The 23,952-nt window shown below is 40.2% G+C and overlaps 2 protein-coding genes across 3 annotated transcripts; one reads left to right on the forward strand and one right to left on the reverse strand.

The window, feature by feature from the left end:
- The first annotated feature begins 3,292 nt into the window (after positions 1–3,292).
- PCNP (PEST proteolytic signal containing nuclear protein) lies at positions 3,293–23,552 on the forward strand. 2 transcript variants are annotated; one of them, XM_003821930.5, is made up of 5 exons: positions 3,293–3,484; positions 8,986–9,200; positions 14,622–14,696; positions 19,348–19,403; positions 21,740–23,552. In XM_003821930.5, the coding sequence occupies exons 1-5, from the start codon at positions 3,358–3,360 to the stop codon at positions 21,864–21,866; spliced, it is 600 nt and encodes a 199-aa protein (XP_003821978.1). In that variant the 5' UTR covers positions 3,293–3,357; the 3' UTR covers positions 21,867–23,552. The 2 variants fall into 2 exon arrangements, with proteins under 2 accessions (XP_003821978.1, XP_008973671.1); XM_008975423.6 differs by lacking the exon at positions 19,348–19,403 and having other exon boundaries at positions 3,298–3,484.
- LOC103786674 (small ribosomal subunit protein uS13-like) lies at positions 5,654–8,676 on the reverse strand. The gene has a single exon (XM_034957035.3). The coding sequence runs from the start codon at positions 6,148–6,150 to the stop codon at positions 5,692–5,694; it is 459 nt and encodes a 152-aa protein (XP_034812926.1). The 5' UTR covers positions 6,151–8,676; the 3' UTR covers positions 5,654–5,691.
- Positions 23,553–23,952: the final 400 nt, after the last annotated feature.

Below are 23,952 nucleotides of genomic sequence, written 5' to 3' on the forward strand. Positions count from 1 at the left end.
AATAGCTCACTAGAGGTTATAATCCATAGCTACTATGAAGCAAGCTCTCACCATGGCCAGGCAGCATATTATAGATTTAACCTTTATTATCCCAATGCCCTCAGTAACCCTATATGTATTATTCCATTTGTATAGTTATAACATATTCCATAACATTGGTATCCAGTCCAAACTCACAGAATTAGCAAAATGCAGAATTAGAATTTAAGTCGAGTTTTTGTGTGGTGCAAAACTAATGCTCTTTGCCTTGGACTACATTGCCTATTCATTGTCAGAAAACGGTACCCCAAAATTTGGTGCTTTGACATGCTGAACTAGAGAAGCAGCTGCAAGGTTTCTCTGATCTCCCCACCCCACCTCCTGCCTCTCAATCCTCTGCCTCCCCCAAAACACGGGATAAGACTGTTCTTTGAAGTTTCTTATCTACCTAGAAACCAGACGCATCAAAGAACACAATTGCTTTCTATCTGCTTCCTCCCTGAAATTTCATTAACCAGAAGAAATTAAAACATATCACAAAGCCAGATACAGTGGTGCACACATGTAGTCCCAGCTACTTGTGAGTCTCAGATGGGAGGATTCTTGAGGCCAGGAGTTTGAGGCTGTAGTGTGCTATCATCATGCCTGTGAATAGCCACCACACTCCAGCCTGGGCAACACAGTGAGACCTGGTCTCATAAAAAAACAAAACAAAACTCACATCATAGAGGAAGAGACTGAAAATTAACCACCACACTTAGAGCCCAAACTTTGCCTCAAACTACTGTTTTTTGTTTTTGAGACAGGGTCTCACTCTGTCACCCAGGTTGGAGTGCAGTGGCGAGATCTTGGCTCACTGCAACCTTGCCTCCGGGGCTCAAGTGATCCTTCTATCTCAGCCTCCCTAGTAGCTGGGATTATGGGAGTGAGTCACCACGACTGGCCTTCGAATTATTGTTGGTTCTCTAGTTTCACTTGGTTTACAAAGAGAATAATTTACAAGTGAATTTCTGCATTAATCTCTCCTAAAATCATTTACTACTCCTCTAAAATTGCCTGTAGCCCCCCCACCTCTCTCTCCCCTATGAAAAGTATTAAACTTCAACCATCTGACCCTTTTTTTAGTTTTCTTATTTTGTTGTATCGTTCCCATGCTTATGCACATTAATTTGTTAGGCTTTTCTCTTGTTAACCTGTCTTTTGTTACAAGCATGTTGTCATGACTCTTTTGATGGGGAGGAAAGTGATCATCCCCTTTCCACCCCTTCATACTACACTACCTTTTCATTTCCTAACCCGTTTGTAGGAGGTTACTGAAGCTTGCATTAATTTCTTCAATAGATATTTATCCAGACTAGTATAATCCAGGTGCTGGGGAAACAGTGGTGAACAAGACAGGCACACCTCATGAAACTCACAGAACTGAAAGGTGAATGGATTACTATCTTCACCCTTTTTTTGTTTCGTTTTTTTCCTTTCATACCTAGTCCTGCAGATGCATCCTTAACTTCTGCAGTGTGGTATATGGGAACTGGATCCGCTCCTAAATAGGTATGTGACTTCTCTGAGCTTTATCTTCTTCACTTAAAAATTACAAGCATCGGCCGGACACGGTGGCTCACGCCTGTAATCCCAGCACTTAGGGAGGCTAAGGTGGGCGGATCACAAAGTCAGGAGTTCGAGACCAGCCTGGCCAACATAGTGAAACCCCGTCTCTACTAAAAATACAAACATTAGCCGGGTGTGGTGGCACGCGCCTGTTGTCCCAGCTACTCGAGAGGCTGAGGCAGGAGAATCGCTTGAACCCAGGAGGCGGAGGTTGCAGTGAGCCAAGACCATGCCATTGCACTCCAGCCTGGGTGACAGAGTGAGAGACTCTATCCCCCCCCATAAAAAATTACAAGCATCTGTAAATACATAATCTCAAATAAAAATCTTCGTGTATATCTCCATTTTTAAAATGATAGAAACGAGAGTCTCAATGATTACCTTGAAAAGATCACAAGGAAAATGAAACAAACATGAATTAAGTACCTGTAAGATAGTTTGCTGGTTACTTTTACATACATGATAAATGATGGATCAGGGACTTCAACCTAGGTCACAAAATCACCACCACACTGCCCTACTTCTGTCATGGGAAACATACTTTGATAATTTCTTCATTCTCCACTCCCTGGACTTGAAGCCCGAGGAGTAATCCATCCGCAAATATTGAACACTTTTCATATTCATATATGAAACGCACAGTACACAGTTTTTAAAAACTGGTCTCTGTTGTCAAGGAACTTTTGAGCCATTCAGAGAGACAACACTTAAAACACACACACACACACACACACACACACACACACACACACAAACTGAGGGAAGTATGAAGTGACCAAATAATGGTATACAAAGATGATCTCATTTGATCCCTATTACCACTCTTTGAGGAGGTACTATTATTATTGCTCTTTTATAGAGAAGAAAAGGTAGGTCTGTAGGCAGTAAGCAAGTCTCAAGGTTACTCAAGCAGGAAAGGGCAAAACAGATTCAAATCCAAGTTCTGACTCCTAAGACTTTCTCTAACTATATATGGTAAGACAAACCCAGAAACTCCAGTTCCCTAAGCAAGTAATAGACCCCATTTGGCTAGGAGGGCTGGATAAATACTGAGAAAGGGGGAAGATGAAGCCGAAAAGGTAGGCTAGGGCCTAATGTAACTCACGGACTTCAGAATGCAGACTGTAGGAATCCACTAAAGGTTTCTTATTAAGGCAGAAATTACTGCAGTCTTAACTTGACATAGTAGTTTCTCAACTTGGTAGAAGCAGACTATAGAAAAAGTAACTTTACAGTTGGCTACGTGACTTAGACAAATTACTCTCTCTGACCTCAACTCTTACAGCTAATTGAGAGGAGAATTCTATATTTGGACAATCGCCGTGATTAAACGAGTGTATGAAAGGCGTCTGAAGCTAGGGGGCGCTAGATAAACACTGATTTCCCCTTTGAATAGGGAAAAAGAATGCAGGCTTTTTGTTTACATAGAGTTGGCAGGCATGCGTTATCCAGCAAGGCCGGAACGGAAGACCCTCTCAGCCTCAGCTGCAACCACATCTGGGTATGCAGAAACCTTCTAAGATCCCAGCGTTTCCAGGGAGATGCTCCATTTCCCCTCACTTCTCCGGACCTGTCGCTAGACCATGAAGACCTGACTGCCCTCTAATAAAGTCCCTAGCCAGCACTCTTAGACCGCCCAACCTTCCCAGCTCTTCCTTCCGAGGCGGCTACTCGATGACATCACATCCACTTCCGCTTCCGAAGGCGGCCTCTTTTCATTCCTCGGGACCGCTCTAGGCTGCCACCACGCCGGCTGGCCCCAAAAACTCGATGGTTGTTGGGCGGGGTCGTGACGTCCTTGGCGTGGCTGCAGGGGAGGCCGCGGCGGGGAAAATGGCGGACGGGAAGGCGGGAGAGGAGAAGCCTGAAAAGTCGCAGCGAGCTGGAGCCGCCGGAGGTGAACACAACCCCAGCGTCGTGGGCAGCGTGGGATGCTCCGGGCCTTTCTTTGAGCTCCCAGGGTGGGGGGAGTGGGGTGGGGCGAGAATGGGCGGATCTGGACCTCACCCGGCCAGGTGTTGGGCCCAGACCTGCCTCGGGCACGCCCGATGCGGCCCTCTGGGCTCCGGGCCTACATCGCCTCCTTGCCTGGGGAGAGCCGGCCACTGTTCGTCACCTCCTGGCCCCAGCGGAGGCCCTGATTCCGAGGAGAAGGGAGATGGGCGCCAGAAAGGGAGACCGAACTCGGGGTGGGACCAGGAGCGGCGGTGCAGGAGCCGCTACCGCCACACCGGAGACGCACATTACACAAAACACACACACCGGAGACGCTCATGAGACATAACATACACACAGTGCGAGCCACCGAGTAGTTGCCGCGGGAACTGGCCGCAGGCTGAGTTTCTGACGGTGCCGGCCTCTCAGTTACACGCAGGAGTTAATTACGCTTGCTGCTCCCTTTTCACTGAGGAGGTGGACAACTCCGGCCTGCTCTCTTTCCTTTACTTCCAAGTTTAATATTGACCCTGTGACAGGAAGGGCCGAGGTGATGGAGGGGAAGAGGAATGCCTTTGCCTGCCCTCTGGTTTAAGCTGCGGGGTCTAGGGCTAAGGTTTGGTTGCCTTTCTTTGAAGTATCTCCCTTAGGCTGTTGCCACCTGACCGCTTGCCAGATACTTAGGCGACTAAATAGCCTAGCGTGACTCTTCCTGTATTTTGTTACGACGTTAAACTCAGGTTACAGCTATCCTTATTCTGTCCATTCCACTCCCTAAATTCGGGTCTTGTGCGTGAAGGAAAAGAAACGTAATCTCTCCAGCTCCCTCTTTGCACATAACAAGACAAGTGACTTAACACGTGCGAGCTGTTTAAAATGTTTTTAGAACATTTTAAACATTATTCTCTATTCTGACCACCTTAGTTATCATTCCCGAAATTATTTAATATGAGAAAATAGAAACGATTAATAGCATATGAAGACCACTAGTAGACCTACTAACATAATGTTTCATGTTAATTGCCTTGGGAACAAAAATTATTGAAAAGATTAAGTGTAATGTTAATTACTTTGGACCCAGGATTTCCTTTTTAAAAAACACGTACAATTCTGTTAGTTAAGCTGGAACTCCATCTCTCTCTTCCCTCCCCACCCCCTGCCTTTCTTTTTTTTTTTTATAACTAGTAAAATACCTTATGAAAGAACAATTTAAATTTAAACCATCTACTACTTTCTCACTAGGGAATTTTTTTTCCCAAAAAAATTGTATTGGAAATTGTGGGATAAAATTACATAAAAGTTTAAAAGTAGTTTGAGGAAAAGCAAAAAAATTTAGACGTAGTTTGAGGAAAAGCCTAAAGAATCATGTGTTGATTTTAAGGCCATCTCGTTAACTGTCTTGACCGAGGGTAGCAGACGTGTTTAATGTGCTGTCAAAATGTACCTTGAGTGTCATTATAAACCCACTGTATAATTTACCTGCCATTCTTTCAGTTGAGGGTTATTAGTTCTATAGTATGAATATTGATGTTTCCATTTTAGCATGTGGGGAGAAGTAGTAGAGAATTACTTTGCTAATTGGTATCAGAAAAATTATTATGGTCTTTTTCTTGGTAACTTAGAGTAAGTAAATATCCCTTAACTTCTACATAATTTGTCTCCTTGCCGTTACAAGAAAGTAGTGCTGTTACGTTTAAGCCATTTTTGAATGTCAGATATTTTTAATGAAATTGTGCAGAGGAATCATAGTTAAAATATGTCATACCATGGATATTGCAAAATTGGTAATTTTGTGGCAGATAGTCACTTTTTTGAAAACACCGTCAAGTTTGTCTTAGGGGCTTAACTAGAGAATATTCTGAATTTTAATTCCTGTCGAGCAGTCTACTAAGTTGGAAGTATAAGTTTTTTTTTTTATGAATAGTTTCCTTTTTTTTTTGAGATGGAGCTCTGTCGCCAGGCTGGAATGCAGTGGCGTGACCTGGGCGCACTGCAAACTCCGCCTCCCCGGTTCAAGTGATTTTCCTGCCTCAGCCTCCCAAGTAGCTGGGACTACAGGCGCGGGCCACCACGCCCAGCTAATTTTTGTATTTTTATTTTTTATTTTTTTTATTTTTTATTTTTTTCATAGGTATATAAACTATTTATTAACAGACAAGGCCTACAGACTTATTTCTTCTTGGACACACCCACGGTGCGGCCACGGCGGCCAGTGGTCTTGGTGTGCTGGCCTCGGACACGAAGGCCCCAGAAGTGACGCAGCCCTCTATGGGCCCGAATCTTCTTCAGTCGCTCCAGGTCTTCACGGAGCTTGTTGTCCAGACCATTGGCTAGGACCTGGCTATATTTTCCATCCTTTACATCCTTCTGTCTGTTCAAGAACCAGTCTGGGATCTTGTACTGGCGTGGATTCTGCATAATGGTGATCACACGTTCCACCTCATCATCAGTGAGTTCTCCCGCCCTCTTGGTGAGGTCAGTGTCTGCTTTCCTCAACACCGCATGAGCATATCTTCGGCCCACACCCTTAATGGCAGTGATGGCAAAGGCTATTTTCCGCTGCACATCGATGTTGGTGTTGAGTACTCGCAAAATATGCTGGAACTTTTCAGGGATCACTAGCGACATGGCGGCAGCACAAGCGGCGGCGTGTAGGCCTCCTGTGGAGGAGCAATTTTTGTATTTTTAGTAGAGACGAGATTTCAGCATGTTGGCTAGAATGGTCTCAATCTCTTGACCTCGTGATCCGCCCGCCTCGGCCTCCCGAAGTGCTGGGATTACAGGCGTCAGCCACCGTGCCCGGCCAACATTAATTTCTGTCTATGAGAGAAGCTACTTATTTGAACTACCTGCTTTAAATAATAGGGTACAATTGGTAGTTTTTTTTTCTCCTCCCTTTGGTTAAATCTTTGTAGCTGTTTGAAATAATGTTAGGAGAAATAATGTTAAGAAAAATGTTAAAGAAGAGCTAGTCATACATAATCATGGCCATCTCAAGCTTTTTTGGTTATACCAAGAACTGCGTCAATGAAGTTGACATTTATTATGTCAGACACTAGTAGGGTCTTGAATACCTTCTCATTTAGGCTGCACACCTCTGCATACTAGAGAGGTAGCTCTGCCCTTCTTTCAAAAAAGGAAGCAACCAGAATGCAAATGGGTTACGAAGGGTACCCTTACAGACTTAAACTTTCTTATTAGGTAGTTTTTCTTCCTTTTTTTGAGATGAAGTCACGCTCTGTCGCCCAAGCTGGAGTGTAGTGGCATGATCTCAGCTCACTGCAACCTCTGCGTCCTGGGTTCAAGCGATTCTTCTGCCTCAGCCTCCTGAGTAGCTGGGATTACAGGCCCTTGTCACCACACCCATCTTAATTTGTATTTTTAGTAGAGACGGGGTTTTGCCATGTTGCCCAGGCTGGTCTCAAACTCCTGACCTCAGGTGATCCACCCGCCTTGGCCTCCCAAAGTGCTGGGATTACACATGTGAGCCACTGTGCCCAGCTTACTAGGTAATTTTTTCAAAGTAAGGTACCTTTGTGCTCTAAGGCTCACCCCTCTCCAACTACTCAATGAAAAAACAAAAAAATGCTAGTACCATGTGTATTTTGATTTCATGTTAATTACATATTTTATTTGCTCAGAGTACAAATTAGATAAAATTCCTTTTATTAAAATATTCCTTAGTAAAGAATCTAGTAATTTGCTATTTTATCCATGTTTTATGTTCTAAATTGATAAGTGATTTTCTCATTTTTAAAAAAACTGATCATGTATTTAGTCATTCTTTAGTGTATAGATTGTTTCTACATATAAAACCAGCAGGTTTTCTGTTTGTTTCTCTGTTCCATTGTGTAGAGCCAAAGAGGTTTTTATTTTAACTGTGTGTCAGTCACAGGAAAGTAGTTATTGTTTGGGCTCCACTATGAAATGTCATACTTGATTAGAGCTACAAATAGAATACAGAATAAAATTAGCGTAAGTGCTTTTAGTTATAAACAGACTCTGAAAAAACTGTTTGCATCATACTCTTTCAGAGATATTCTGTGCTTCATAAATTGAGTTCCGTTTTTCAGCGATTGAATAGCAATCTTGATTCTTTAATTCTTCAGGTGCTTTTGTGATTTTATATATAAGTAAGAGAATGGCACCTCAAGCAGCCATTTCAGTGCTATCTTTGTCTCTTAGGGAAATCCCAAAACATAATCCTGCTTAATTTCCCTGCCCTATACTGTTGTTACAACTTTTACTCCTTGTGCAAAGGGAATAAAGAGTTTCTTTTATTTTTCATCTAAACAGAATCAAATGTTTTGTTCAAAGTGCTTATTAATCTGGAGACCCCATTATTCCAAAACTGTATAGATCTATATCTATAGCCTCTGATCTTTTAATCCTTTACTTGTCAGTCTGTGTTCGACTTTTTTTCTCCCCATTCTAGCTCTGTGTCCTGCTTTCTTAACTGTTATCAAGGCCATCTCTTGAAGCATCTTCTTTTTCTCCATAAATAAACTCTTGATCCAGTGTAGCATAATACATTCTATATGGTGAACGGGCAAACTGGGGAAAGAAAATAAAAGTTTTAATGATCAGCCAGCCTTCTTCTGTCTTATCGCCTGATATGTTCTTAGTCTCATATAACAGACCCAAGAAAGTCAGAATGTGAACTAATTTCATTATTGACTTCATACAAACAGAAGCAAAATTAGCAAGACATTTTGCCTTCCAAACCTACATATGTATGCCTTCTACTGTTTGAAATTATGATTAGCTCATCTTTCATGAAAAAAACTAACATATAAACCAAAGTATGATTTTTTTTTTAATAGCTCTTATAGGTAGCTTAAAACAGGTAATAACCAAATTGTCAGAGTATTTTTCTCAAGAGGGAATGACCTTGAAGTTCCTTTTCAACTCCTAAGATTGTGTGAGATGTACATGAGGAACACATCACTCAAGGAAATAACTGGGCTGTATTAACACTGTCATTTGGGTAATAATGGGCCTGTTTATAACTAGGTACTTTGTATGATTATTACTATATTACTGAAGAATATTAAAATTTGTTAGCCAAGTGTATTATTTTACCGTGTGACCAATTGCTCACAAACTACTAAGTGTAAAAGATGTTAGATAGATCTGATTTCTAAAAAGCAAAATCCCACAAATAACCAGATTATTGTACAAATTGTAGTGTTTAGTTGAAGGGTCTTGACTTTCTGTGAACTCTGTGTTTATAATTTTAAATTGCTCTGTATTTTATGCTAGTTAATTCATGGGAGCCTCTTCTACTGCCACACAATCTCAGTTCCTGCTGTATACTCTAACAAACAGTGGAAGAGACTGTTGGGTCAGTAGGTGACAACTGCAGAGGTATCTTCCTTATAACGATGCTTTTTGAGGTTGCTGCTCCCATCAATCTGCTCAGTAAAAATAGCTCATCTTGGTAAGTTGTTTCGACTTCACCAGGACCTGAAGAAGAAGCAGAAAAACCTGTGAAAACTAAGACTGTTTCTTCCAGTAATGGAGGGGAAAGTTCCAGTCGCAGCGCTGAGAAGCGATCAGCTGAAGAAGAAGCTGCCGACCTCCCAACAAAGCCTACAAAGATCTCCAAGTTTGGATTTGCCATAGGTAGTCAGACGACAAAGAAAGCATCAGCCATATCCATCAAACTTGGATCAAGTGTGAGTTGTTATTTCATATATGATGTTTGTAATGGGTCTTAAGGATTTGCTTTGGAAACGTGGCATTTACTAGGTTATGGTAAATTAAGGGTGAAAAGGTACATTGTTTGAGAAGTAATCTTTGACGTATGAACTTAGATGATTAGCACCCTGTTTAAGAAGGGTCTGAATGAATTTTATCTCAATAAAGCTGTTAAGAAACAAAGATTTGGAATATTAGGAACAACTATTATAGGGAATATGATTTATAAAATAATAAACTTAGAATTTTTCTGCGTTGGCTGGGCACAGTGGCTCACACCTGTAATCTGAAAACTTGGGGAGGCCAAAGTGGGAGGACCAGTTGAGCCCAGGAATTTCAGACCAGTCTGGGCAACATGGCAAGATCTATCTCTACAAAAAATAAAAATATAATTTAAAAAAAATCTTTTTTCTAAGTTGAGCAAGTCCTCTGAAAAATATTGTCAGAAAGATTTTCCAAAGTTTTTTTTTATCTTTCAGTGCCTGTAGTATTAAAAATAATATTGAGCAATCAGTTATTTGTATCTTAAAAGATGAATATTAGTAAGGTATTGCTTGATAAGATCTACCTAATTATCTTACTTTGGAACGACAAATGGGAATTGAATACTGTATATCTTATGTTGGTAGTCTTTTACAGGTCAATATTTGATCCTTTGTTTTAAGATGTCAGCCTTAGATTAATACTTATTAACCATGGAACCTCTGGAAGTGTTTGAAATATTAATTTGAAGCATATGAAGTTGTAGATACTTGTTTCTGACCTATAATATGAAAATTTCATAACCTTCAACCAAATAGATTTCTTATTTAAGGAAAAAGGAAGTTACTTAAATAGTGTATTGCTATTGGCTTTGGAAAATGGTTACATTCTTGTGTGAGGAGAAAAATCCTAAAATTGCCTTTGAGTTGGTTATTTTTATTTGTGCTGTGAAAGTTAATGCTTAATTGCCAGATGTGCATAGCTTTATTCTACATTAGATGTTTATTCAAAGATCTTAAAAATATGGTCGGAGCAGTCAGTATATTTGGGCTATTCTCATTTTAAAAAGCTGTTATTACTTAGAATCCCCACCCTCACTCTGCTCTGTGTGCCCTTTTTCTATTTCTATTTTTTAAAAAATTCAGTCTGAACAAAAAACATTGAGCTTATAACATCAGTACTTCATTACTCTATTTCTGTATTTCAGCTGGTAGTTTTTGTTTAATATGTAGTTATAAAACTTGTATAGACCTAACTGCATAAATATTTAATGTTTTTTGATAGGCAGTATGTTAAATATATATTCTCAGGTGTACTTCTACTATAGATGGTCCCCTTGAGAATAGATTTTACTGTGCATGAACATAGTTCCTAAATCTAAATCCTTACTCTTTTTTTAATTAATTTATTTATATTTATTTATTTATTTATTTTTTGGAGATGGAGTCTCTCACTCTGTCATCCAGGCTGGAGTGCAATGGCACAATCTCAGCTCACTGCAACCTCTGCCTCCTGGGTTCAGGCGATTCTCCTGCCTCAGCCTTCTGAGTAGCTGGGACCACAGGTGCACGCCACCACGTCTGGCTAATTTTTGTAGTTTTAGTAGAGCCAGGATTTCACCATGTTGGCCAGGCTGGTCTCAAACTCCTGACCTCAGGTGATCTGTCCACCTCAGCCTCCCAGAGTGCTGGAATTATGGGCATGAGCCACCGAGCTTGGCCCCTCTTTTTTTTATTTTTTTGAGACGGAGTTTAACTCCTGTTGCCCAGGCTGCAGTGCAATGGTGCGATCTTGGCTCACTGCAACCTCTGACTCCGGGGTTCAAGTGATTCTCCTGCCTCAGCCTCCCGAGTAGCTGGGATTACAGGCATGCACCACCACGCCTGGCTAATTTTGTATTTTTAGTAGAGACGGGGCTTCTCCATGTTGGTCAGGCTGGTCTCGAACTCCCGACCTCAGGTGATCTGCCTGCCTCAGCCTGCCAAAGTGCTGGGATTATAGGTGTGAGCCACCACGCCCGGCCTACTCTTTCTAAATAATTGACATGATTCGTAATTTCTGATAATTTGGGGTGGGAGGGTTATGTTTTGAAAAAACTACTCAGTAAAACTTTTTAGTTTTGGAAAACAAATCTGTTTTTATAAAATAAACTGCAAGACTGGGCGTGGTGGCTCACGCCTATAATCCCAGCACTTTGGGAGGCCAAGATGGGTGGATCACAAGGTCAAGAGATCAAGACCATCCTGGCCAACATGGTGAAACTCCATCTCTACTAAAAATACAAAAATTAGCTGGGCGTGGTGGCGGGTGCCTGTAGTCCCAGCTACTCGGGAGGCTGAGGCAGGAGAATTGCTTGAACTGGGAGGCAGAGGTGCAGTGAGCCGAGATTGTGCCACTGCACTCCAGCCTCGCAACAGAGTGAGACTCCGTCTCAAAAATAGATAAACTACAGTGTAAACACAGTCTTTTTGGGGGGGGGTGAGGTGTAGGATATTTAAAAAAAATTGAAATTGCTGGATTGATTATATGAAGATAATCAGCCAACAAATGCTTATTTGTGTCCACAACATTAAATACATGACATCTTTAAAAAATTAAGGGTGTTTCTAGAGTTACTGTGCATAATCTCTAACTGAACATGTTTTATTCCTTCAAAAGAAAACACTATAAAAAATGTGTGTGGTATAAAAGAAGGAATGGTTAATTTTGTTTCAGTAGATCAGAGAAGAGTTTACTGATGAAGTGATCTTTGAGTTGGACTTAAATGTAGGCAGGAGCAAAAGGGCATTTCATGCAAAGGCAGTTAAGATGTGAAGCCATATAGTACATTGAGAAAATCATTAATATTTGGACAGGGTTTGGTGGGGAAATGTAGGGATAAACAGCCCCCAAAATTAAGACCATGAGACCGAATTTAAGGGCTTGTATTCCATAATGAGTCTCAAGACTTAAACAGATTTGCATCTTAGAAGCATCACTATGGTACCATATAGATGGTTGGTGGGAAGAGGATACAGAAAGTGGTGAGGCCAGGTGCAGTGGCTCATGCCTATCATTCCAGCACTTTGGGAGGCTGAGGCAGGATTGCTTGAGCTCAGTAGTTTGAGACCAGCCTGGGCAACATAGTGAGACCTCTTCTCTACAAAAAGTAAACAAGGCTGGGCATGGTGGCTCAGGCCTCTAAACTCAGCACTTTGGGAGGCCAAGTTGGTGGATCTCTTGAAGCCAGGAGTTCGAGACCAGCCTGGCCAATATAGCAAAACTCCATCTCTACTGAAAAATACAAAAAATTAGCCGTGGTGGCACACACCTGCAATCCCAGTTACTTGGGAGGCTGAGGCAGGAGAATCACTTGAACCCAGGAGGTGGAGGTTGTAGTGAGCTGAGATCGTGACATTGCACTCCAGCCTTGGTGATAGAGCAAGACTCTTGTCTCAAAAATAAGAAATGAGCCGGGCATGGCAGGGTGTGCCTATAGTCCCACCTACTTGAGAGGCTGAGGTGGGAGGATCACTTGAGCCAGGGAGGTCGAGGCTGCAGTGAGACAAGATTGCACCACTGCACTCCATCCTGGGTGACAGAGTAAGACCTTGTCTCAAAAAAGAAAGAAAGGTCAGGAGATGTTTTTTTTTGTTTTTTGTATTTTGAGACGGAGACTCACTCTGTCACCCAGGCTGGAGTGCAAAGGTGTGATCTTGGCTCACTGCAACCTCTGCCTTCTGGGTTCAACCAATTCTCCTGCCTCAGCCTCCTGAGTAGCTGAGATTACAGGTGTGCGTCACCACCATATCCAGCTAATTTTTTTTTTTTTTTTTTGTATTTTTAGTAGAGAGAGGGTTTCACCATGTTGGCCAGGCTGGTCTTGAACTCCTGACCTCAAGTGATCCACTTGCCTTAGCCTCCCAAAGTGCTGGGATTACAAGCATGAGCCCCTGTGCCCGGCTAGGTGATGTATTTCTGACAGTAGTCCAGGCAGGTAATGCTAAGGACCTTAAGTTGGTAATGTGATAGCATGATTGAAAAGGCAGAGGGAGAATTAAGTTTACTTAATAGGTGTCTAATCAACAGGACCTTACAAGTTGAAGAAAAGATTTTCTGGTTTGAGTACTTATGAACACTGTGAAACTAAGTACCTAGGGGAGCTCCTAAGTGGAGCTGCCCAGTAGGCAGATGATAGCCCATTTAGGGGTAGACATAGGATTAGGTAGTTAAAACTAGGAATGAATGAAATCGACCAGAGAAGGAAAAATGATTGACAACAAAATTCTAGTTGTCTGCTAATTAAAAAAAAAAAATTTTTTTTAGAGATGGAGGACTTGCTGTGTTGACCAGGCTGGCCTGGAACTCCTGGTCTCAAGCAGCCCTCCTGACTCAGCTTCCCAAAGTGTTGAGATTGCACATGTGAGGCACTGTGCCTGCCTAGGTATCTATATCTTCTAAATGGGGAGCAACAGGAAAGGGACAGAACAAAAGGTGGGAGAATTGGGAGAATAACCAATAAAAAGCATTGTTACAGAAGCCAAGGAAAGGGTGTTTTTATTTTTTATTTTTTTTATTTTTATTTTTTGAGACAGTCTCACTCTGTTACCAGGCTGGAATGCAGTGGCGTGATCTCACCTCACTGCAACCTCTGCCTCCTGGGTTCAAGCGATTCTCCTGCCTCAGCCTCCCAAGTAACTAGGATTACAGGCACTCACCACCACACCTGGCTGATTTTTTGTGTTTTTAGTAGAGAGCACCTTGGGAGGCTGAGGCGGGTAGATCACGAGGTCAGGAGTTCAAGACCAGCCTGGCCAACATGGCGAAACCTCGTCTCTACTAAATATACAAAATAAATTCGCTGGGCATGGTGGCACACACCTGTAATCCCAGCTATTCAGGACGCCGAGGCATGAGAAGCATTTGAACCCAGGAGGCATAGGCTGCAATGAGCCAAGATTATGCCACTGCACTCCAGCCTGGGCAACAGAGCAAGACTCTGTTCTCAAAAAGAAAAACAAAAAACATAGTGAGAAGAGATGGTTTGGTTTAATTATGTTTATAGGCCTAGGGGCAGAAAGCCCCTTTTATGCTTTCAAGGCACATTGTATTTAATGTTACTGTGGGAAGGTATTACTAATCATTTTCTCTTGCCTGTACCAAGTACCCCTTAGGTAAGTGATATTGTAGATCCTAACTAGAAAATCTTTTATAGGAGGGCAACAAATGGATGCCACAAGTTAGTAAAGTAAAACATACCCACTGATAATCCACATTTTTGAAAAGAGAGAATGGATTTGTCCAAAGTATTGGGTTTGTTACTATACAAATTTCTATGGAAATATAGTTAAATCTTTCAAGATAAATTATTCATACATTAAACAAGCTTGTATAAATGTTATTTATATGATATTCTTTTTAATATGTTTCTTCTTCAGAAGCCTAAAGAAACTGTTCCAACTCTTGCTCCAAAAACTCTTTCAGTAGCAGCAGCTTTTAATGAAGATGAAGATGTAAGTTGATATCGAGTTTTGTTTTTTTACTTTAACCAGTTATTTAAGGAAGGTATTAGTGGCAAATTATAGGTTATAATAGTATTAGTGAATTTTCTTTATAATAGTTTTTGTGTCTGTGTGTGACATCCATAAAAACTGGATACTCTATTTTTGCATTTTATTTGGTTGTAGGATTATTTTAGAGTATTGTTGACTTTGGGGACAAGAAGCTTAAGGATGAAATCAGCAAATGTTTATTATGAGTAGTTTGTACAAGGAAGTATGTAGGATCCAAAAAAAGAAAAATCTAGTACTGTTGCCTTAATAATTTTTATAGTTGGGGTCTTCAGTAATGATACATTATGCATGCATTTAATTTTAAAAAGCCAACTATTGGCTAGGCGCGGTGTCTCATGCCTGTAATCCTAGCACTTTGGGAGGCTGAGGCAGGTGGATCACTTGAGGTCAGGGGTTCAAGACCAGCCTGGCCAATATGGTGAAACCCCATCTCTACTAAAAATACAAAAATTAGACAGGCGTGGTGGCACAGGCCTATAATCACAGCTACTTGGGAGGGTGAGCCAGGAGAATTGCTTGAACCCAGGAGATGGAGGTTGCAGTGAGCCAAGATCATGCCACTGCACTTCAGCCTGGGCAACAGAGCGAGTCTCTGTCTCAAAAAAAAAAAAAAAAAAAAAAAAGTCAACTATTGTGCTCACTTCCCATATCCCTAGGAGGGATAACAATTCAATAGTGCTGGTGATTCTGCCAGAAGTTCTACTCAAAAAGCATGTGGTCCAGAATGAGCATGAGATGCTTATCTGATAGTGTCTTTGTCCCAATTTCCTCATGCCCCTCACAATGTCGTTATCTTCCCATGTTATGAATGATCTATGGAAGTTTCAAGCATGATTCTGACTGATGTTTTTATACTAGACTCTGACATTAAAACCTAACCCCCACTCATGATGTGACGTCATTGTGTAGCAAATAAGTGTTTCAGGATACATCAGTAGTTGTTCCCAAAAGCATATGTGGGCGTATATTCGTGTGTGTGTGTGTGTGTGTGTGTGTGAGAGAGAGAGTGTGTCTTGCTTTTTTGCCTAGGCCGGAGTGCAGTAGCATAATCACAGCTCACTGTAGCCTTGACTTCCCAGGCTCAAGTGATCCTCCCACCTCAGCCCTCCAAGTAGCTGGACCACAGGCATGCCCCACCATGTTGCCCAGGCTGGTCTCAAACTCCTGGGCTCAAGTGATCCTCTGCCTTGGCCTCCCATAATGCTGGGATTACAGGTGTGAGCCACCACACAGCCATATGTTCTTATGTGGATAAGACTTAATATGTTCAGAGGACTGGAGTGATTTGGGAAGAATATATATGAAGTAGATACTAAAACATTAGGCAGGGTTTTAGTGAATCAAGAAATAATTCTGTGGCCGGGTGCAGTGGCTCATGGCTGTAATCCCAACACTTTGGGAGGCCGAGGCAGGCGGATCACCTGAAGTCAGGAGTTCGAGACCAGCCTCAACATGGAGAAACCCCGTCTCTACTAAAAATACAAAATTAGCCGGGCGTGGTGGTGCATGCGTGTAATCCCAGCTACTCAGGAGGCTGAGGGAGGAGAATTGCTTGAACCTGGGAGGCAGAGGTTACAGCGAGCCAAGATCGCGCCATTGCACTCCAGCCTGGGCAACAAGAGCAAAACTCTGTCTCAAAAAAAAAAAAAAAAACTTTTGTAAGCCTAGCTATCAATTTTCAGGTCACAAGCAGTAAATACTGAGTAGCTGCATTTGACTGAACTGGAGAGTTTTGTAGAGGAATTTTGAGCAAGGATAAATATTTAATGATTGGAGCCCAAATCAGTAAGCAGAAAATTACTGTAGTCATCAGTGTATTCTCTCTTGGACTTTCACTCATTCTATCCATTTGAGTGCTTTCTATATGTTAGCCACTGCTATGTTATAAAGATAAATCAGAAACGTTCACCTAGGAACTCAGCCCAGCAGGGCAGACTTAAATGTAAAACAGTACAAGATAAAAATCGAAAGTATCTGAATAAGTGATACTGTGGAAATTGAGAAAAGGAGTAAAGGCCAGATACTAGATGCAGCAGCATGTAAAAGACCACTGGACTGGCAGTTGGAAGACCTGAATTAAGTTTGAGAAGCACTAACTTAAATAATATTTGAAGTTTCTTGGCATCTCTAACATTCTTAAGAAATCAGGTACCATTTGATTCAACCCATTCAGATATGTACAGACTGTAGGAGGGAAGAACGATACAGGATGCAGGGAATACGTGCAAAAGTGCAGAGGTTGGAAATTGTAAGCACCTACATTACAACAATGGCTTACTTTGAATGCCTAACGATTTGGATATCTTTTCACATTATTTTACCCTTAATTTGTGAGTTGTGTGATATGTTTATTCATATTTTGAAAATGGAGAAATTGACTGGGCATGGTGGCTCACGCCTGTAATCCCAGTACTTTGGGAGGCCGAGGCGGGTGGATCACGAGGTCAGGAGGTCAAGACCATCTGGCTAACATGGTGAAACCCTGTCTCTACTAAAAATACAAAAAATTAGCTGGGCGTGGTGGCATAAGCCTGTAATCCCGGCTACTCGGGAGGCTGAGGCAGGAGAATTGGTTGAACCCGGGGGGTGGAGGTTGCAGTGAGCCGAGATCGCGCCACTGCACTCCAGCCTGGGCAACAGAGCAAGACTCCATCTCCAAAAAAAATGAAAATGGAGAAATCAAGTATGCATGAGCACATGCCAGTGCACACACATGTTGTCTTTTAGGTCTTCCTGTTTCTTGTTCTTTGCGTCATACCCTGCTGTTTTCCCTGCTTTTAAGTAAATTTTGGATGCATTTAGACAGCATTCTTTCTCCTATAATATAACAGTAATAAAGGATAAACTGTCTCATAGATTTAAAAAACACATGTATCCGAAATCATCTTTTTTTTTCTTTTTTAAATCATAATTAAGTAACCTTGGATATATATTTGAGTTTGAAATATACTGAACAGAGAAGATAGCCACTTAATTAGTTAATTTTGAAATTTTAAAATATTTTTCCAGCTGTTACATATGTGTAGTCTCCTTTAATTTGGACAAATTCCTTAGTCTTTGTGTATATTTCATGGTATTAACATTTTTTAAGAGTACAGGCCAGTTATTTTGTATAAGCTCCCTCAATTTGGATTTGTCTGATGTTTCCTCATGATTAGTTTCACGTTTCTTACTTTTGGCACAAATACCACAAAAGTGATGCCAAGTTATCAGTGCGTCATATCAGGGAGCACATGCTGTCAATATGCCCCATCACTAAAACAGTGTTAACTTTGATCATTTGGTTAAAGTGGTGCCTGCCAGATTTCTTCACTGTCAAATTACTATTTTACCTTTTATAATTAAAATTTATTTTGTGGGGATAGGCTTTGAGAATATGTGAAAATAATATGATCGAGGACGTTTTCTCACTAGTGTTAACATCTGTTGATAATTCTTGCCAGAATTATTATGATAAGGTTTGCCAAATGATGATTTTTCTGATTCCATCATCCTTTCTGCATCTATTAACTGTCTCTTACTGTAAGGAAGAGCTTATTATCACATTTAAATTTTATTTATTGAAGTGTATACTCATGGAATCTTACTTTATTCAATAGGTTATAATGCTCAAATTGTCACAGATTTAACCAGTAGAAGTCCCTTTAAGCTGGATCAACACCCTTTTAAAAAGTAGTATTTAGCTAAGCAGCAGCTTTTATACATAAAAACTTATATTTGAAAGGAACTTTCCCCACAATTTTCAACAACTGTAAGTATAGAAAAAGTAAGGAATGAGCTCTCTTTTTTTTTTTTTCTTTGAGACAGAGTTTCACTCATGTCACCCAGGCTGGAGTGCAGTGGCACGATCTCGGCTCACTGCAACCTTTGCCTCCTGAATTCAAGCAATTCTCCTGCCTCAGCCTCCTGAGTAGCTGGGATTACAGGCACGCGCCACCACACCTGGCCAATTTTTTATACTTTTGGTAGAGACGGGGTTTCACCATGTTGGCCAGGCTGGTCTTCAACTCCTGACCTCAGGTGATCCACTCACCTCAGCCTTCCAAAGTGCTGGGATTACAGGTGTAAGCCACTGCACCCAGCCAGGAATGAGCTTTCAAGATGTCTTTATTGTAGTAGATATTTTTGAGGAGCAGTACCTTAAAGTGGTTAAGAACCTTTGCTTTGGTGTCAAACTCTTTTGCTATTCATTTGCTTTGTTTCCTTGAGCAAGTTAACTTTGTTACCTCACCTGCAAAATATGAATGATGATAATCATACCTCCCTCATGCGATTATGTTAGGATTTTTAAGAGATAGGACATATACAAACATTTAACACAATGGGCAGCATTTAGTAGCTAAATGGTTTTAGTTCTAGAATGTTTGTTTTTTCAGCAATTTTTTTTCTTTATGCAAAATCAGCACCGTGGAAGACAGGCGTTTATTTTTTAAATGTAGTTAAGGTAAATAACTCACTAATTTTCTCCTTTTACCAAAATTTACAGTAGTGAAAATGCTAAAAGACTTAGATATAAAATTTAGCGTATTAGTAATCAGGAATTGAATAAGTTTGTATGCAGTTATCTTGGTTTACTTACTTTTTTCTTTAGAGTGAACCAGAGGAAATGCCTCCAGAAGCAAAGATGAGGATGAAGAATATTGGAAGGTATTATAATTTTTCATAAATATTATAGAAAGTTACAAAGGTGAATTAAGAACAAAAATAACTTGCACATGATTTCTTACAGTTCAGGCTTTTCTTGTGCATTTGGGCAGAACAGTTTTTAAAAGCATTTTCTGTGTACTAGATGATTAATTAGGATTTTGAAGATGAGTAAGACATGGTTCAATCCTCATGAAGAAAGATAACTGTAATTATTCTGTGAACTATCAGTGATCTTATTTAGTCTCCAGTTAAAGAAAATGAGTATCTTAAGACATAACGATAATTTAAGACTACTTCTTGACAGGGACTTATTCTGTTGCCCAGGCTGGAATGCTGTGGCACAATCACAGCTCACTGCAGCCTCGATCTCCCACACTCAAGCTGCCCTCCCACCTCAGCCTCTCAAGTAGCTGGGACCACAGGCATATGCCATGACACCCGGCTGATTTTTTTTTTTATTTTTAGTAGAGGCAAGGTCTCACTATGTTGCCCAGGCTGGTCTGTAACTCCTGAGTGCAAGTGATCTCCCCACCTCAGCCTCCCAAAGTGCTGGGATTACAGGTGTAAGCCGCCATGCCCAGCTGTTTTTTCAAATAAGAAATAGCTATGAGAAATGTTTCTGATTTCACAATTTTTCCTGGTATGAAACAAATGGCTTTCAGTCACTTCATTTTTTTAAAAAATTTGTAAGTAGAGACAGACAGGATCTTGCTATGTTGCCCAGGCTGGTCTCAAACTCCTGGCCTCCAGCAGTCCTGCCTTAGCCTCCCAAAGTGCTGGGAGTATAGGTGTGAGCCACCATGCCCAGCCACTTCACTTACGATATAATTTCTACCACTTTATCTTATATTTCTTTTTTTCTTTAATGACTTAGATGCCAAATACCAAAATAAGATAAATGAAAGTATTTTAATTTTCTCCATTGTTGCTGTTGTCATGGAGATAACATTTATTTTTAAGTTAACACGATGTGCAGTTTCCTGTCTTTGTGTGCATTAATGGATAGCTTAGAGATCAGTAAGAAAGCTTAATACCACCTCAACCCCATACTGTGTCCCCATTTCTTCCAAATGTATGAACCCACAAAGAACTGAGTGGTAAATCTTTTTCCTTTTCTTATTTAACTACCAGTATGATAATGCTAAGTGCTAAATCTATACACAAGCGTAAGTCTCCAAACTTCCATTATGTGATTCAAGTAGAGTCAGTCCCAGTGGCTGCCTGCATGCCTTCCTTTCATACTGAGTGTAAAGTAGGAAGTACATATGACGTTGTTGTCCCGCCTAAACACCCAGCACATATATTAATATAGTTAAACATAAATAATTGAAGCAGAAGTTCATAAAATGACACTGAACCTTTCTATATGTAATATATCTTCATGTTTTTCTTCTATTTCATTTTTTACAAATGCTGGTGGCCAGCTATCACATTGACTTCATGATGCTGTTAATGGATTACAGGCAACAGGTTTTTTTGTTTTTTTGTTTTGATTTTGGTGTTTTTGTTTTTGTTTTTTTTTTTTAAGACAGGATCTAGCTCTGTCACTCAGGCTGGAGTGCAGTGGTGTGATCATAGCTCACTGCAGCCTTGACCTCCTGGGCTCAGGCAATCCTCCCACCTCAGCCTCCTAAGCAGCTGGAACCACAGGCGCACACCACCACACCTGACTGATTTTTAAATTTTTTGTCGAGACAGGGTCTCACCATGTTGCTCTGGCTGGGAGGCAACAGTTTTTAAAACCGCAGTGGTTGCCACACTTAGCTGTATATCAGAATTACCTTAAATGTTTGTTAAAACTACAGATTTATCCTCACCCCCAATTTAGGCCTGCTGGATCTGAAATTCTAGAACTGTGTCTGTAAAGTGTTTTTTGTTTTTTGTTTTTTTGTTTGTTTTTTGTGACAGAGTCTTGCTCTGTTGCCCAGGCTGGAGTGCAGTGGCGTGATCTCGGCTCACTGCAACCTCTGCCTCCCAGGTTCAAGCAGTTGTCCTGCCTCAGCCTCCCAAGTAGCTGGGACTACAGGCACGGGCCACCATGCCTGGCTAATTTTCGTATTTTTAGTAGAGACGGGGCTTCACTGTGTTGGCCAGGCTGGTCTCAAATTGCTGACCTCAGGTGACCCGCCTGCCTCGACTTCCCAAAGTGCTGGGATTACAGGTATCAGCACCATGCCTGGCCTGTGAAATGTATTTTTAAAAAGCTCTGTAGGGGCTTCCAGTGTTCAGTCTGTGTTTATAATAGGTGCTAAACAAACATGTATTGAGTGAATCAAAATCATAACCTGAAAGGCTTTATATAACATTTTAAATAAATTTTCTTTCTTTTAACACAGGGATACACCAACATCAGCTGGACCAAACTCCTTCAATAAAGGAAAGCATGGGTTTTCTGATAACCAGAAGCTGTGGGAGCGAAATATAAAATCTCATCTTGGAAATGTCCATGACCAAGACAATTAAATGATGTTTTGAAATTGGGGTGTGGGGTGGGTGTAAAGTTAAAAGGAACAGTTTCCTTTTTTAAAGAATGGTATAAGACTATCTTTGGAGCCGCTTTTTTTTTCTTTTTCATTTTTTTAAAAGATTGAGTGGTACACTAATAAATGAGAGTTTGAAATTAGAGGTAATTTATGTTTTATATACAGATTTCAAGACATTTGCTAATTTTGTAGTTTCATGTGATTAGTTTCCAAAGGTTACAGATAATAAAGAAATCAGAAATGGTACCTTTTTAAGAATTGCATATTTTTTTAGACACAACTATTAGCACATTAAGAGGGAAGCAAAGTTACTGTCTATTTAAAACTGCGAGCAGTTAACTCTCTTAACTCCCTTATTACCTAAACTTGTCTGGCTCCCAGGAACAGCCTTATAGAGAGAGGGAGTATTGTATTGGGAAGAAAATGTTACTGAACTATTGACTGAAAGTAAATTTAGATAAAATACAGCTTTTTTCCTTATGGGCATTTGTTTTGTTTCAAGTCATCATAAACTAGGTATTGCATTGCTATCCGTGGATACAGACGCTTAGCTCTTAAAAGATTTTTTTTTTTATGTAAACTGTTGAATATTTGAAATAGTCCACTTCACCTTAATGGGTCTTGTCTATCTTCATTAGTCTTCAAAGAAAAACCATTTGCTACCAAAGTAAATCAGTATTTTGAATGTGCTTCTCTTGTTTTTTGTTTATTAGCTAGTTCCTGTAAGCATTTCCACCAGAACTTGAGGCAAATCATAAGGAAGCTGTTTCTTTTAAAACACAAACCACCACCAAAAATTTAAATGTACATATTGCTTAAGTATTTGGCTGTTTTTATTTTTTAAAAGGTATAAACACCAAAAAAAAAATTAACATTGTATGAAGATGGAAAACAAGAAGATGCACTTTCTGTAACTTTGTCTAAGGATTTAAATTACTAACTTATGAACTCCAATTTGAATTGAACTTAACTATCGGCTTTCTTACTGGTAAAATTATATGGTTTATTTTAAATGCGTACATATTGACCAATGGCCTCTGAAAAAGCACATTTTAGATACTGAAATTGAAGGAAAGAAAATGCATCTTCAAACATTTTTTGGAATCTCACCACATATACTTTGTTAGATTTGTGTATTGTAGGGTGTTTGTTTTGTATTTTTGTATTGTACATGAACTTTTTTTTAAATGTGACAGTTAAACACATCTTTAAAAGCACAGTCACAGACAAAAGCATACAGTATAAAAATTTCCTTGAAAACTCCTACAATATTATATTTGGAGGCAGCTTCGGACTGTTTTATTGGTGGTAACTGCTTGCTGAGGTCTTTTAGTTGGTAATAACTCCAGAGAAGCAGCCTGTGTATATTCCTAACACTTTGTTCACTAGCATTTAAGTTTAGAATAAGCCCAAGTAAAACAATGGAAATGTATATAGAACTCTTAGTTCTTACATGATTTAATTATATCGATACATGAATTTAACTTACTTTAATGTAGGCAAACTATCAATTTTTTGTCCATTTTCCTGTTTGTTAAAATAACATACCTCTCCTACATATTATTTTCTTGACCCAAATGAAATATTAACCTAAGGTCAAGCTGGGAGAGAGAAATGACTGAGATGAATGTCTTTACTAAAGTACCAATAAATTTGTCAAACTCAATAGTGTTTTTATTTTCTACTCCATTTAATTGTTGCTTACTGGTTTTTGTTTTTAAAGTTGAGACAAATGTCAAGTGTTGCTCTTGTTCATATTGTTGACCAAAGTAATGGGGGATTTAAAATTCTGAATTACTAGTGTCTACCTAGCTCAGCACCTAGTTCTATAGCATTACAGAATCTCAGACTCAAAAAGACTTAATCCTCCTCCAGTGCGAAAGGATTGTCTGTCCAGTTCTTTAGAAAATCTTGCCAAAGCTTTTCTTTGACAATCACTAAATATTAGAAAGTATTCTTTTTTTTTTTTTTTTTTTTGAGACAGAGTCTCACTCTGTTGCCCAGGCTGGAGTGCAGTGGCACGATCTCGGCTCACTGCAACCTCTGCCTCCTGGGTTCAAGCAATT

Source organism: Pan paniscus, chromosome 2 (genome assembly GCF_029289425.2).
Source record: "Pan paniscus chromosome 2, NHGRI_mPanPan1-v2.0_pri, whole genome shotgun sequence".
In the NCBI taxonomy this organism is placed as follows: domain Eukaryota; kingdom Metazoa; phylum Chordata; class Mammalia; order Primates; family Hominidae; genus Pan; species Pan paniscus.